The 14,724-nt window shown below is 40.3% G+C and overlaps 1 protein-coding gene across 4 annotated transcripts in view; it reads left to right on the plus strand.

Annotated features, from left to right (window-relative positions):
* The window catches only part of GAPVD1 (GTPase activating protein and VPS9 domains 1), a 56,124-nt gene that overhangs the window by 9,521 nt on the left and 31,879 nt on the right, over window positions 1–14,724 (plus strand). For all 4 annotated transcript variants that reach the window (XM_089772845.1, XM_075905686.2, XM_075905687.2 and 1 more), the window contains exons 2-4: window positions 4,902–5,117; window positions 6,591–7,434; window positions 14,098–14,184. In XM_089772845.1, coding sequence (XP_089628971.1) covers window positions 4,902–5,117; window positions 6,591–7,434; window positions 14,098–14,184 — 1,147 coding nt within the window. The remainder of the gene's footprint in view (window positions 1–4,901; window positions 5,118–6,590; window positions 7,435–14,097; window positions 14,185–14,724) is intronic.

The following is a 14,724-nucleotide window of genomic DNA, read 5'->3' on the forward strand; positions in this document are numbered from 1 at the left end:
ATGCCACAATCTACTGGGAAAATGGCATTTTTTTTCCTCCTGCTGCATCCTCACATACTTACAACCTCCACATCTCAACCAGCCTGGTTTTCCTTGGTGACTCTGCCAGGAGTTGTGCAAACATCTCAATCTCGAGGTTGGTTAGCCTACTGGAAGCAAACAGAGACCCTACCCTTGACGATCTCACTGCTGCAAGTATTGTGGTTGTGGGAGTAGGATATGGAAGGAGTCACTTTTTCATATCCCATAAAAGACAAGGTAGCTTTTTGAGTATGTATATGTGGCTTTACCTCTCTTAGCTTCCTCCAAAGAATGAGAAGTGATCTTCATGCACAAAGGGTAGTGGGTGCGTTTGGTTTTGTCTGTCATATCTGCTTTCAGGTTGTTTTGGGTGGGTGGTTAGAGCTATGTTCCAGGTTTGTTTTTGCAGTTTGTGTTGGAGATGCTTCTGTGGCATTGGTGACGTAAAGGGAAGAGGTTATGGAAGGTAGCTGGATAATAATTTTCTTTGAGCTGTCCTTGATGATGTTACACTGAGGCAGGGGATTAGGAGGAGAGAGTGATCTTATTTAAAAAGGCAAAGGGCTGGCTGGTGAGAGGTACTGAGAAGTAGGCACTAGGATGTTTCCCCCAGGAAGTGCTGTAAGAGTGGAAGGAGCTTGCAGTCGACAAGGTTGGGGAACATGGACATAAGGCATCTCTCTACTGCGCAAAACAAAATCAAGGCATTTCTGAGTCTTAAGTTCTGCTGTATTTCCCTTGAGAGAGTGCAGAGGAAAGGGCCCTACAATATTGTCACATACTTTGCATCTTACAGGGCATTTGTACCTCAGTGGGGAGCCTTGTTTGTGTCTTGACCAGGCAGGCAATGTGCACTTACACCGCATGTAAACTAACCAGGTTTCTTTTCCTGTAAGCACCGTCTCAATAACCCATAGAATGTTGCACAAATGAATGCTTTCATTATTCAGATCTGCTGCCGAGGCGGGGGTGAAGAACATGTTGTAATTCTGCCATGCTGACAGGCACCATGAAGCAACAGAAGGAGGTGCTGGGGAGGGAGGCAAATGCTCTTAACTAACATCTGCCAACAATAATAATGAGTAATAAATGAGTAAGATGGATACTTACACGCTGAAGTTCTCATCAGGAGATCTGACTTTCTGGTGGTGATTCAGGCTCATCGGACCCGGGGCAGAAATCATTGTCCATTGTGGCAGGGCAGGCCGTCCATTGTCAGGCTCCTGAATGCTGTTTCCAACACTCAGAGCACAGCTCATTTCCTGATGGGTCAAGCTATTGATTCTTGCTGTGAGGGACAGCGCGGGCAGCAGGCTTAAGGTAGCGTCTGGGTTGGGATGTACTTGGTAGGATCTTGTCAAAGAAACAGATGGACAGATCACATTCCCCTACCAGATGATCTCCTTTTATCCCTTGACAGCATACTTTCTTGTGCGCTGCTTGATCTTTCTCTGGCACTGGTTTGCATCTTGTCGATATCTGCTTTGCAATGTTCGTGAGCAGATCTTACATCTGTAGCAGACTACTAGAGTTTCCAAGGGCAAATAGGCAACATCTGGCCCTGAACCATCTTTTCAAGGGGAGAAGAGCCACTCTGGAAACTTGATCCTAGGAAAGGAGGGGCACACAGACTGGTCAGTAATGCAAAGCATTGGGTGGTGGCCTTTGAAAGCATGCAGAAAGAGGAGTATAGCAAAATCCATTTGAAGTAATCCTAGTCCACTATGGAAGAGAGTTTCAGTGTTCGTGATAAATGTGGAGTTGGTGCTCAGTGGTGGGTTGCATCATTTGTTTGCAAACTTTTTCAAACCGGATTAACTAGTATTGGATCCAGTTAAAAACTCCAGTGTAGGCAAGCCCTCTGTTGGCTGATCTTGATCTTCTTGGCTTAGTTTATACTGGGAAAAGAAGTGTGTTCTTAATGTAAGTGAGTTAAGTTGAGGTGAAAAGAAATTAAGATAAAACCGTTTATATTTTTTTCATAGGTTAGCAGGTCAAGTGGGATAGTAAAGAATTTTAACTTTACAGAGTAGAAAGAGAGAGGTACAGTTGTCTGCCCAATACTTCAAGAAACCTCTCTCTTTTTTTCAGGGGAGACTAGAATAATTGTATTTGATATTTGCATCCTTTAAGATGAAAAATCCTATATAAGGCTAATAATTAACAGTTCAAGAGATTTTAATAGGTGGTGAAAAGCAATGAATGATCTCCCTGTATTTTAGCTTCCATTGTGAAATAGGTTGCCTTTGCAAATAAAAATTTGCAAATCTAATTAAAATGTTCCTTACTCTTTTCTACACACACACTTGTTTGTGAATTAAAAATCATCATACAGGCTTTTAGCTGGACAAATGTGTAATCATAAAATGGCATTATGATAAATTGCTGTACAGTTCCTTTTGAACAAAAAGATCTTTTGTAGTATGTATCTAAAGAAAAAAACAAGCTCAACAAGAGATTGTTTTCACTATTAAAACAGACTTTGTGAAACCCTATGCAAGTGTTTGAGATGTAATTTTTACTTTCAGGATCTGAAACTCATCAGATGTGGGTTAATTATAAAATGTCAGCTATAATGGGGAACTTTGCAAAACTGGAATTTTTCTCCACTCGTTTAATGAGGCAGCCACATTTAAAACTTTTTGTAAAGGTACTCTGTATTTTTCTTGAAGTCCTTTTGGTGTAATTCAAGTGAGAAGGAAGAAAAAAATATAACAACCAAAACTCTCACTGATGTGGCCCCTGACTGAGAATAAGATACTCCCCACATTCCTCTCGCACACCAGAGTGTAGGGAAGGCCCAGGATAGTAGATTTTGTGTGCTCCAGCTCCAGCACCAGCACAGACTCCCCAATGCTGGGGGGAGAGAGCCCCGAGCCTCAGAAGCTAGATATAAGCAAGCAGGGATCTGCATCTAGCCTGAGGTTCTCCATCCCTGTTTTGAGTTATAGGGTTTTGCTTGTCAAGTTGAACCATAGGTGAAGGAAGTTGTTTAAGGAGTTTTTTGTAACTCATGCTCTCAAACCATCAGGACTTCTTTAAAAATTCTCTGTCCAGTTAGGGAAGCTAATAAATGTTATTTAGAAAGGATACAATGACTCAGTGCTTGGTGTGTCCAGAATGATCTTTAAAAGAGTATAAAGAAAGTGGTATGCCTGTAAATCATAAACCATACTCTAGTTCCCTGAGTTAGGGATGTAAGCAACTAGTCATCCTCTTCTCATCGACTACATAATTAGTCTAAATTTAACATCTCTACCTTGAGTATGGGAGAAAGTAGCATTGTGAGGTCAGGCTTCAGTGAAGGTGCTAGAGTTGATGGGAAATAGACAAGCATTCCATTTATTATTGTATTTAAGTCCCCATCCCAATAGTAGTTGAGTGCTCACATGTATGTATCATAAGCAGCATAGTGGAGTTGGCCAGAATTCATCCTTCGGAACGAGCACTCAAGAAAGGTTACTTCTGGTGGCGAAGTAATGAGTGGTCAGCTAAAATAGTTTTCTTTGTGTGAAATCAGATGAAGTTAATGGCTACTCAGTTTTCTTCTATGTAATTGTGCTTACACAAATCGTATTGCCCTTGTTAATGTTTTTCACAAATGATTCCATCATAATTTAAATAGAGGGGAAAAAGGAATTAATTTCTTTTGAATAACTTGACTGTGTTTATCAGGTGTCAACGACAATATGCCTTATCTATTTAGATGTTTAAATTGGGTAGTTTACTCCTGTTAGCCAGTATTTGCTAAGATCACACTTTTAACTCCTCAACTAGACAAGTTGCATCTGATTATGTATACTTACTTGGGAAACACCAGCTTTCATTACATTTCTACCATAATGAACTCTTTTAAATACTGTGATACTTTTTTTGTTTTAGTCATTAAGAAGCAAATAGGATGTGTGGTTAGTATAAGGTAGCTGCTGTTGTACTGAGATGTAATATAATGGACTGTGCAGATTTCCTTTCCACTTGAGGTTTCTTCAGTTTGTTTTGTCATTTAGAGAATTTCTGGATCATGGCCCACAAGTGCATTCCTGTGAGTTGGGATGTTAGAGGAGATATTGTAGACTGAATTCTACTATTGAGTAGCAGTGCATTCTGTGCTTGTTTCCAGCATTTAGCTTATGCATGGGTGGTGCTAGTTATGAGCCTCTTGAGCGGAAAAAGCAAATTGAATAGTGTGGGAAGACTGAATCTCTTTATTTCACATAAGAGCATGAATTTTTGTTGGTCAAAGGGCTACTAGACCCAAACACTTATTTTAAATTGCAACATAACTTAGCATGTGTTCTCAAACATCTTATTCACATGTATTGCTTTGCTCATTGAGCACTGACTTGACTACATAATATGTCAGAATGGGACTCCTTTTCCCCTTTTACCTCCCTGTGTCTGAGGGTAATTATGCTAACCTTCATCATTAGAAATTAGAAGGGTGTTTCCCCACTCCTTAGCATGCCCCTTTGGGGGAGAATGTCACTATTATTAATGAAAATAGAGTGATGTTCAAGTTAGCAGAACTGAAGGCAGTTCTAATTTATGTGGAACTGGGCAATATGTTGTTACTGAGGTTTTCAAGGGTATGCAAGAAGTTTGGAAGATCACATCCATTTGAAGTGTTTTACAGCAAGGAAGGCTGGCACGATGAGGGCTGTATCCTGGGGTTTGGGAGACCTGGCCTCTAAATATTACTACATTAATGAGGACCAAATAGGGATCAAAGATAGGTACTATAGTTATAGTAAATCATAGTTCTTAAATTTTATCATAAAGTTTTTGATAACTTTTCAGTATTCAAATTCTTTTTGCCTGCTGGAATTTTAAAAAATAGAAGCTATAGAGAAATGATTTTTCATATATTTTTCCTTTTGCAGTGATTATTGTGTAGTCCTCTCACCCTTAAAGATGGTGAAGCTGGATATTCATACTCTGGCTCATCACCTCAAGCAGGAACGACTCTATGTAAATTCAGAAAAGCAACTTATTCAGAGATTAAATGCAGATGTATTGAAGACAGCCGAGAAACTCTACCGCACAGCATGGATTTCCAAACAGCAAAGGATTAACTTGGACAGACTTATCATAACAAGGTGATAAATGCTTTGCGGGAAATTGACCTCCTTAACTCTTACGAATTAAAAGAAATCTATGATTCTTTTCATACTGCATATTGAGCGCAACAGTGATTCCAATGACAGATTTAATGGCTGTAAAATCAGTTAAATCATTCCAGAACAGGAAATCTGAGTTGTCTCAAATTTGCTCTTTAATATGATGTGACTAATGGTAATTCAAACTATTATTTTAATCTTTGTGTGTGGTGCATCTCTCCTGATTGGTATTTAAGCACTTGAATTTCAGTAGTTGTAATGAATTTCATGCATTGATCAATGCTTGCTCCTTTTTTTGAAACTTAACATCTACACTTTATTGTAACTGCTATTTTGTGGGGGGTGTTCTTTTGTTTTTTGGGTTTTTTAAGGAAACATTCTTGCAATGTATTTCTTACTCTGTCTAGAGGTTCTGATACAAAATTTTTATCCAAATCTGCATCTGTATTCTCAAAAATGAGCCACAGATATCTCCATTGACATCTGTGGATGCAGATATAAAACAGATATCTGCAAATTTGCAGGATTCTTGATACAAAATTAATATCTGTATCCACATCCCTATCTGCAAAAATGAGCTGCGGATATCTCATCCACGGATGTGGATATCTATGAAGTTGCAAGCCTCTTTAGATTCAGAATAATTATTTGTCTGTTAAAAAATAGGACTGTCAATTAATTATAGTTACTGCATGCAAATAACTCAGAACAAATTAACACCTAGTTGTTGTTTTAAATGAGTGTTAATCTTACACCTCTGGAGATGGGATGCAGTAGCAATGGAAAGGGAAGCACTGGCTGTGGTAGTGAGCAGAAGGTAACCAGGAAGGAGAGACTGTGGGTGATTTGGCAGAGCTGGTTAAATACTTCAGGGTTGGGGGTGGGGGAAGAGCCAGGTGTTAGGGGTGGGCAAGAGGGACCACTTCCTGGGGCGCTGTGCTCAGAGAGTAGTTGCTGCATGCCTGTAAAGCAACGGAACCTCTGCTCCACTGCTGCTCCTGGCCATCCTGCTCTGTATGGGAGGCTAATGTTGGGGTTTCTTCCTACTCCCAAGTGTGTATCCAGTTGCTCCTGAGCTGAGGTGGAGGAACAAGGGAGCATGTCTGCTGCTAGCTCAGGGATGAGTGCTGTGTTGAGTGGAAAAATCATTCAAGCTTCTGAGAGCTCTGCTTAGAGACAGTGCAGTTCTAGCACACACGTGTATTTATAATAAATACAAGTGAGCAGTGGGCACTTCGTATTCTGCATTATAATTTTAAATCAATATATTTGAAAATGTAGAGAACATCCAAAATATTTAAATACATTATATCCTGTTTAACAGGGTGATTAAAACTGCAGTTAATCAGGACCATTTTTAAATCTTGTGGCTAATCATGATTAATTTTAATTATTTGACAGCCCAATTACAAACAATTAATTGATTTCACTGTTGTTGTTTTTTCTCTGAAGTGCTGAAGCTTCTCCTGCTGAGTGCTGCCAGCATGCCAAAGTCTTGGAGGACACACAGTTCATTGATGGCTACAAGCAGTTGGGATTTCAAGAGACCGCTTACGGAGAATTCCTCAACAGGTTGAGAGAGAACCCTAGGCTTATTGCTTCCTCTCTGGTTGCTGGAGAGAAACTCAGCCAGGACAACACACAAAGTGTTATTCACACAGTGTTTACCTCCATCTATGGTAATTGCATCATGCAGGAAGATGAAAGCTACCTCCTTCAAGTTTTGCGATACTTAATAGAATTTGAACTGAAGGAAAGCGACAACCCCAGACGGCTTTTGAGGAGAGGCACCTGTGCATTCAGCATTTTATTCAAACTTTTTTCTGAAGGACTCTTCTCTGCAAAACTCTTTCTCACTGCAACATTGCATGAACCAATCATGCAGCTGCTGGTGGAAGATGAAGACCACCTAGAAACTGATGCAAACAAGCTGATTGAAAGATTCTCTCCTGCACAACAGGAAAAACTCTTTGGGGAGAAAGGCACAGAAAGGTTTAAACACAAAGTTCAAGAAATGGTGGATTCCAATGAAGCTAAGTTAGTGGCTTTGGTGAACAAATTCATTGGTTATCTTAAGCAGAACACATACTGCTTTCCACATAGCTTGAGATGGATTGTGTCACAAATGTACAAAACTCTCTCCTGTGTAGACAGGCTGGAGATTGGGGAGGTGCGAGCAATGTGCACGGATCTTCTGCTCGCATGTTTCATTTGTCCTGCAGTTGTCAACCCAGAACAGTATGGAATAATTTCAGATGCTCCAATAAACGAGGTTGCAAGATTTAATCTGATGCAGGTATGATATCCTTTTGTATGTTAGGCTAAATAAACAAGGTCAGATAAGAATAGCCATGCTTGGTCAGACCAATGGTCTTTCTAGCCCAGTATTTTGTCTTCCAACAGTGTCCAATGACAGATGTTTCAGTCAGAGTGACCAGAGCAGAGTAATTTTGAATGATGCATCTTGTCATCTAGTCCAGTTTCTAATAGAGGTTATGGGGCACTAGGAACCATGGAATTGTGTTGCTGACCATCTTGGCTAATAGCCTCTGATGCACCTATTCTCCCATGAATTTATCGAATTCTCTTTTTAACCCAGTTATGATTTTGGCCTTTATAGTATACTCTGGCAGTGAGTTCTGTACATGGACTGTCTGTTGTGTGAAGAAGTACTTCCTTTTGTTTGTTTTAAACCTACCCACCTGTTAATTTCTTCAGATGACCCCTAGTTCGTGTGTTCTGTGGAGGTGTAAATAGAATATTTTCCTGTTCACTGTTTCCATGCCATTCATAATTTTATCGTCTTCTATCATATTTCCCCCTTGCTGCTTTTCTAAGCTGAAAAGTCTCTCCTTGTGTATGGAACAAAAGACAGGACTATGCAGCACTTTAAAGGCTAACAAGATGGTTTATTAGGTGATGAGCTTTCGTGGGCCAGACCTGCTTTCTCAGATCAAGTGGGTCTGCCCCAGGAAAGTTTGTCACCTAATAAACCATCTTGTTAGCCTTTAAAGTGCTGCATAATCCTGTCTTTGTTTCATCAAGACCAGACTAACACAGCTACATCTCTACTACTATTCCTCATATATGGAAGATAGTCATACCCCAGTCGCTTTGAGTGCTCTCTGTACTTTTCACAATTCTGCTCTCTTTTGAGATGGGGTGACTAAACCTGCTCCTGGTATTCAAGGTGTGGGCACACCATGGAGTTGTATGATATATTTTCTGTCTTATGTTTCCTGATGTTGTTAGTTGTTTATGGTTTTGGTTTTTTACTGCTACTGCATGCTGAGTGGATGTTTTCAGAGAACTATTCACCATGACTCCAAGATCTTTGAGTGAAAACAACTAATTTAGACCCCATCATTTTGTAAAAAAATAATCCCAACTGTATATACAATGCACATTATTTGTCACTTAACAACATAGAATTTAATCTGCAATTTTGTTGTCCAAATATTCAGTTTTGTAAAATCCCTTTGTAACTCTTTGCAGTCAGCTTTGAACTTAACTGTAGAAATGATGTATCTTTTGCAATCCCATGATTCACCTCCTTTTTCACAGCATAGGTCCCAGTACAATCCCTGGGGAACAATGTTCTCTCTAATCTTTTCCATTCATGCGCAGAAAAATGTAAGTGCACCTAGTCATGTGTGAATGTGCACCACCAGTAGAAACAAAACCTAGCTGTGGGCACTCTGCTAATCAGCTGGGCGGCATTAGAATCTCTCCTATGTGGCTGCACAAGTACACATTTTACAGGGAACACTGCTGAGGAACCCCACTATTTACCTCACGCTATTGTGAAAAACTGACAGTTTATACCTACCCATTGTTTCCTATCTTTTAACCACTTACTGATCAATGAGAGAACCTTCCCTCTTATCCCATAATTGCTTAGTTGGCTTAAGAGCATTTGGTGATGGAGATTGTTGAAGGCTTTCTCAAAGTCCAAGTACACGTACCAACCGAATCACCCATGTCCACATGCTTGTTGACTTCCTCAGGGAATTTTAATAGGTTGGTGAGGTGGATTTGCATTGACAAAAGTATATTATGTTCATCTGTGTACCTGTTAATTCTGTTCTTTACTGTATTTTCAAGCCATTTGCCTGGTGTTGAAATTAGGCTTATTGGCTTGTAATTGCCAGGTTTCCCTGTGTACCTTTTGAAAAAATTGTTGTCACCTTAGCTACCATCCAGTCATCTATTACAGAGGCTGATTTAAACAGTGGGTTAGGTACCACAGTAAGTAGTTTTGCAGATTGATATTGGACTTCCTTCAGAACTTAGATGAACATCCTCCAGATCTGGTGACTTATTACAGAAGTCACCGATTCCTGAGCAGCTTGGGCAGTCCCAAGGCCAGGCACACTGGCCACTGCTGGAGCAGTCTTGTTTTCCCCACCTCTGCACAGCAGCAGGAGTTTGGGAGCAGGGCAGTGCTTAATTGGGGGGCTCAGCTCCTATTTCTACATGCTGCCTCCACCTGCAGGCATTGCCCCCACAGTTCCCATTAGCTCGGAACTGCAACCAGTGGGAACTGCAGAACCGGGTTTTGGGGTGGAATGGAGGCAGCATGTAGAGATAGGAGCTGGGTAGGGAGCCTGCCCCAGCTCCTCCAACCTGTACCAGCAGCGGCTCCCTCCAGGCCTCCACCTAGTACCTATGGCACCAAACGAGCTCTCACACCTTCTAGTTTTAGTAAAAAGTCATGGACAGATCACAGGCCATGCATTTTTTACTGCCTGTGATCTGTTCATTACTTTTTTTTTTTTAACTAAAAATACCTGTGACTAAAATCTTAGCCTTACTTATTACTATTACATTGATCAATTTTATTCCAGTCTCTTCTGTTCAGTGAATTGTTCATTAGGCTTCCCCGCTACCACCTTGTCTTCCTAGAGTGCTCTTTTAGCATTTCAAATCATCCAGTGGCCCTACTGACAGTTTGACAGGCTTCCTATTTCTGATGTACTTAACTTTCGTTAGTTTTTTGTTTCTTGAGCTAGGTGCTCTCTATATTCTTCGGTGGCCTACCTTACGCTTGTCTTGTCAGTCTATGTTCCTTTCTATTTTCCTCACTAGGATTTGACTTCCAATTTTAAAGTACTTTTTTTCCTCTTATTTCTTCTTTTATTTTGCTACTTAGGCGTGGTGGTGTTTTTTGTTACAGTTTTGTTTTTTAAATTTGGGGCATACATTTTGTTGAGCCTTTTAACGTGATGTATTTAGTCTTCCTGTAGTTTGCTGGCATTTCACCCTTGTCAGTGTTCCTTTTAATTTCTGTTTAACTAACTTCCTCATTATTCTCTTTTTGAAGTTATTCTACAGTGGTGGTTTTCTTTGGCATTTTTCCATCTCCAAGGATGTTAAACTTAATTACATCATGATCTGTATTATTGAGCAATTCAGCTATTTTTGACTGTTGTCCAGATCCTAGTCTCCACTTTACGACTAAATCAGGACTTGCCTCTCCCCTTATGGGTGCCAGGACAAGCTACTCCAAGAAGCAGTAAATTATAGCATCTAGAATTTCTTCTCTTCCTCCATTCCTAATGTGCCATGTACCTTGTCAATATATGAGTAACGAAATTCCCCATTATCATTGTGTTTTCAGCACCAATAGCCTCTTAGTAGGCTTTCCCTGACCATTTTGCATTCGCCATCACACTCCTGATCAGGTGGTCCTCAGTATATTCTTTCAGCTATACTCTTATAGTTCAGTCATGGAATTTTAGCCCTAGAGGTTCTACGGGGTGATAACGTTCATGTAAGATTTTTACTTTGACTCTGTTTTCTTTCACATATAGTGCCACTCCCCCATGACCTGCCATCATTCCTATATATTTTGAATCTGGGTATTACTGTGTCCCATCAACTGTCTTTCCACTAAGTTTTTGTGATGCTGCTTATATCAATATCCTCATTTAGTGCCAAGCCGTCTAGTTCACCCATCTTAGTATTTAGATGTCTAGCAGTTGTATATTAGCATTTGTAGGTTTTGTATTTAAATGGGGCTCTTATATTTGACTCTTCCTTTCTAGCTGCTGTCCATACTTTACCAAATTTTTTCCTTTTCTCTTTACTAGGCCATGGAGATCTCCCTTTAATAAATTCATTACGTGATTTTTTTTTTTCCTACCTGAACTGTGTTCTGTTCCTCACTTATCAGCTTTTCCCCAGCCCTTGGTTTAAAAAAATCCTCTGCAGTCCTTTGCAATCTCTCCTTTTATCTGAGATCGTCTAAGCATTTATTGTTAGGGTTTTTACTAGGGATAAGGTGAAGAACACGGATATAAAAACATTTCTGCTATTATGATCTCTGGAGAGGCAGATTTAAACCTCAAAGTCATTTATTGGTGTTTTCGAGAGCAGTTGTTGAAGTTAAATATAAATATCTAATCTCTACTCTAAAGGGTAATTTTCCTGTTTTCATAAAGCTGAGAGCTGTAAAGTGTAAATATTTGAGACTGGTTTAGCAGTGTTTTAAATTTTAATATTCAACTTTTGTTAACATAGTATTCTTTTGCTATTCTACACAAATTGAAATAATATAATTTCATAGAATTAGCATAGTGGAAGGAACTTCAAGAGGTCTTCTAGTCTAGTTCCCTGTACTCCATGCAAGATAGTATCCTCCAGACCATCCCTGACAAGTGTCTGTCTAACCTGCTTTTAGAAGATCTTCAATGATGAAGAGTCTACAACCTCCCTAGGCAACTTATTCCAGCGTTTAACCACCCTGACAGTTAGAATATTTTTCCTGATGTCCAACCTCACTCTTCCTTGCTGCAATTTAAGCCCGTTGCTTCATATCCTATCAGAAGTTCAGAACAATTTTTCTCCCTCCTTATAATAACCTTTTCAAGTACATAACTGTTTATGTCCCCTCTATCATCTCTCCTCCAGACTTCACAAACCCAGTCCTTTCAATCTCCCCTCATAGGTCATGTTTTCTAGACCTTTCATCTTTTTTGTTGCTCTTCTCTGGACTCTCTCCAATTTGTCCACATCTTTCCTGAAATGTGGCACCCAGAACTGGACACAATACTCCAGTTGAGGCCGAATCAGTGAAAAGTAGATCACAAGAATTACTTGTCATATCTTGCTTACATGCTCTTGCTAATACATACAAAATGTTTGCGTTTTTTACAACAGTGTCATGCCGTTGAATCATATTTAGCTTGTGAGCCGCTATAACCCCAGATCCCTTTCTGCAGTACTCCTTCCTAGGTAACAGAGAGGTAGCTGTGTTGGTCCGATCATGGCAAAACAAAAAAAGCAGTCATGTAGCACTTTAAAGACTCACAAGATGGTTTATTAGGTGATGAGCTTTCGTGGGGCAGACCCACTTCTTCACATCATATTCTGTAAGTGAATTGGCATGACTATTATATAACAGAGGGGTACAATGAAGAAGTAAACAAATTAGCTGATTTGTTACTGTGTAATTTGTTTACTTTTTCATTGTATCCCTTTGAAGAAGCGGGTCTGCCCCACGAAAGTTCATCACCTAATAAACCTGTTAGTCTGTAATGTGCTACGTGACTGCTTCCCCCCCTTCCTTACTAGGTAATTATTTCCTATTTTGTATGTGTGCAACTGATTGTTCCTTCCCAAGTGGAGTACTTTGCATTTGTCCTTACTGAATTTCATCCTATTTACATCAGACCATTCTACAGTTTGCACAGACGATTTTGAATTTTAATCCTATTCTCCAAAGCACTTGTAACACTCCTCCCATCTTGGTATTGTCTGTAAACGTTTAGTGTACTCCCTATGCCATTATCTAAGTCATTGATTAAGATACTGAACAGAACTGGATCCAGATCCAACCCCTGTGGAATCCCACTCAGTATGAACCCTCTGGCAGTAGTTTTCCACCCACCTTTATAGTAGCTGCATCTAGGTTGTATTTCCCTAGTTTATGAGAAGGTCAGAAAGTAAAGATGTGTCACATACCGCTTTCTCCCCATCCACAAGGCTTGGCTAGGATTTCTTTTTCAAATATGGTACTGTTATATATTGTTCATTGACTGGAAGATGGAATTAAAAGAAAGCAGCCTTTGAGTTGGGAGAGCAGAAAAAGTACACAGTTTTCTTAATAGGAGAAAATGTGCTTCCTGTTTAGATAACCTGGATAGCTAGGAGTGAAATTCCATTAGAATCATGGGACTGGAAGGGACATTTACGTTATCTTGTCTAGTCCCTTGCACTCATGGCAGGACTAAATATATATCCACATAGAACATTTTACTTTCGGCCTAAGAATAAATGTGAGAAGTTTTAGTCCCAAAAGGTCTATGTAAATTAAAATAGTTGGAATTGGAAGCACTTTCTCACCTGGTTCCTGCATTATGAATAGGGATGTTAGATATTGGGTAATTGAATAGTCTTAGCAGTTACTCAACTATTGTGTAGTCCCCGGGGGCAGGGACAGCAGTCAGTGCAATCTGGCCCCACTCTGGGGAGCCCCCTGCTACTCAGTGCTGCTGCCCCTGTATCAGAGGCAGCAGTGCAGGTGGGATCCGGTCCGCAAGGGGAGCCAGTTTAAAAACCAGCTTCCCCCACAGACTAGCTGCCTGCTGCCCCGCCATGAACAGGGGCTGCTGCCAGGCCAGCCTCAGTTTGCCATGGACAGAGGCTGCTCAATGGGAGGCGGAGCAGCTTCTGTCCTCAGGGCCAGGGAGGGGAGGGGACAGGAGGGCAGGCGGCACCATGGAGCTGGTGCTTTTAAGCTGGCTCCTCCCGCCCCCAGCACCGGCTCCTGCTGCCTCCTCCTCCCCCCTGTTGCTTCTGATACAGAGGCAGCAAGCGTGTTGGGGAAATGTGAGTTGTCAAGCCTAAGCATGTTGGTTAATCATTGACTTTGTTTACATCCCTAATTGTGATCTGTCTTGGTGTTTATATAATTGTTTGTGAAATATTTGCCTTAACTGTTCTTTTTCCATATTAGGTCGGGAGACTTTTGCAGCAGTTGGCAATGACAGGTTCTGAAGAGGGAGATCCACACATGAAGAGCAACCTTGGCAAATTTGACAAAGTAAGAGTCAGGACTAAAAATAATACATTTGTAAATATTTGACACTTTGCTTTTCTGTAGCCCCTCTCATCTGAATTTCAAAGCACTTCACAAACAAATTGTCGCACCTTGGTTCAGTGATGTGATGGGAGCCCCCAGGGTTAAAGCCGACTACCCAGTGAAAATTACTGGATGATAGTGAAACAAATGATTTTTTATTAAGCACAACGATTCTTTTATTAAAACCAAATGACTTTAAAATGAGTTTTTAACAAGTAATTGCCTAGTGCTTTTACAGGAGGGAAAAACTGAACCAAACTTTGTGATTATAATTCGATTATATTAAATCACTATTTCTAATTCACTTAAGGCAGCGCAGCAGGCAAGCAAAAAATATAAAAAGAAAGCCAGTATAATGATAATAAAAGCTCCGTCCACAGCCAGCCCCTCTATGGTTATTTTAGGGCAGCTGGTGGAGTTAGTCATTAATCTACCTCTACAACTTAACAACTCCTGGGTTTCTATTTCTAACAGTTATACTTGGCCTAAATACAACACCAC

Source organism: Pelodiscus sinensis, chromosome 23 (genome assembly GCF_052426305.1).
Source record: "Pelodiscus sinensis isolate ZL-2025 chromosome 23, ASM5242630v1, whole genome shotgun sequence".
NCBI lineage: Eukaryota > Metazoa > Chordata > Testudines > Trionychidae > Pelodiscus > Pelodiscus sinensis.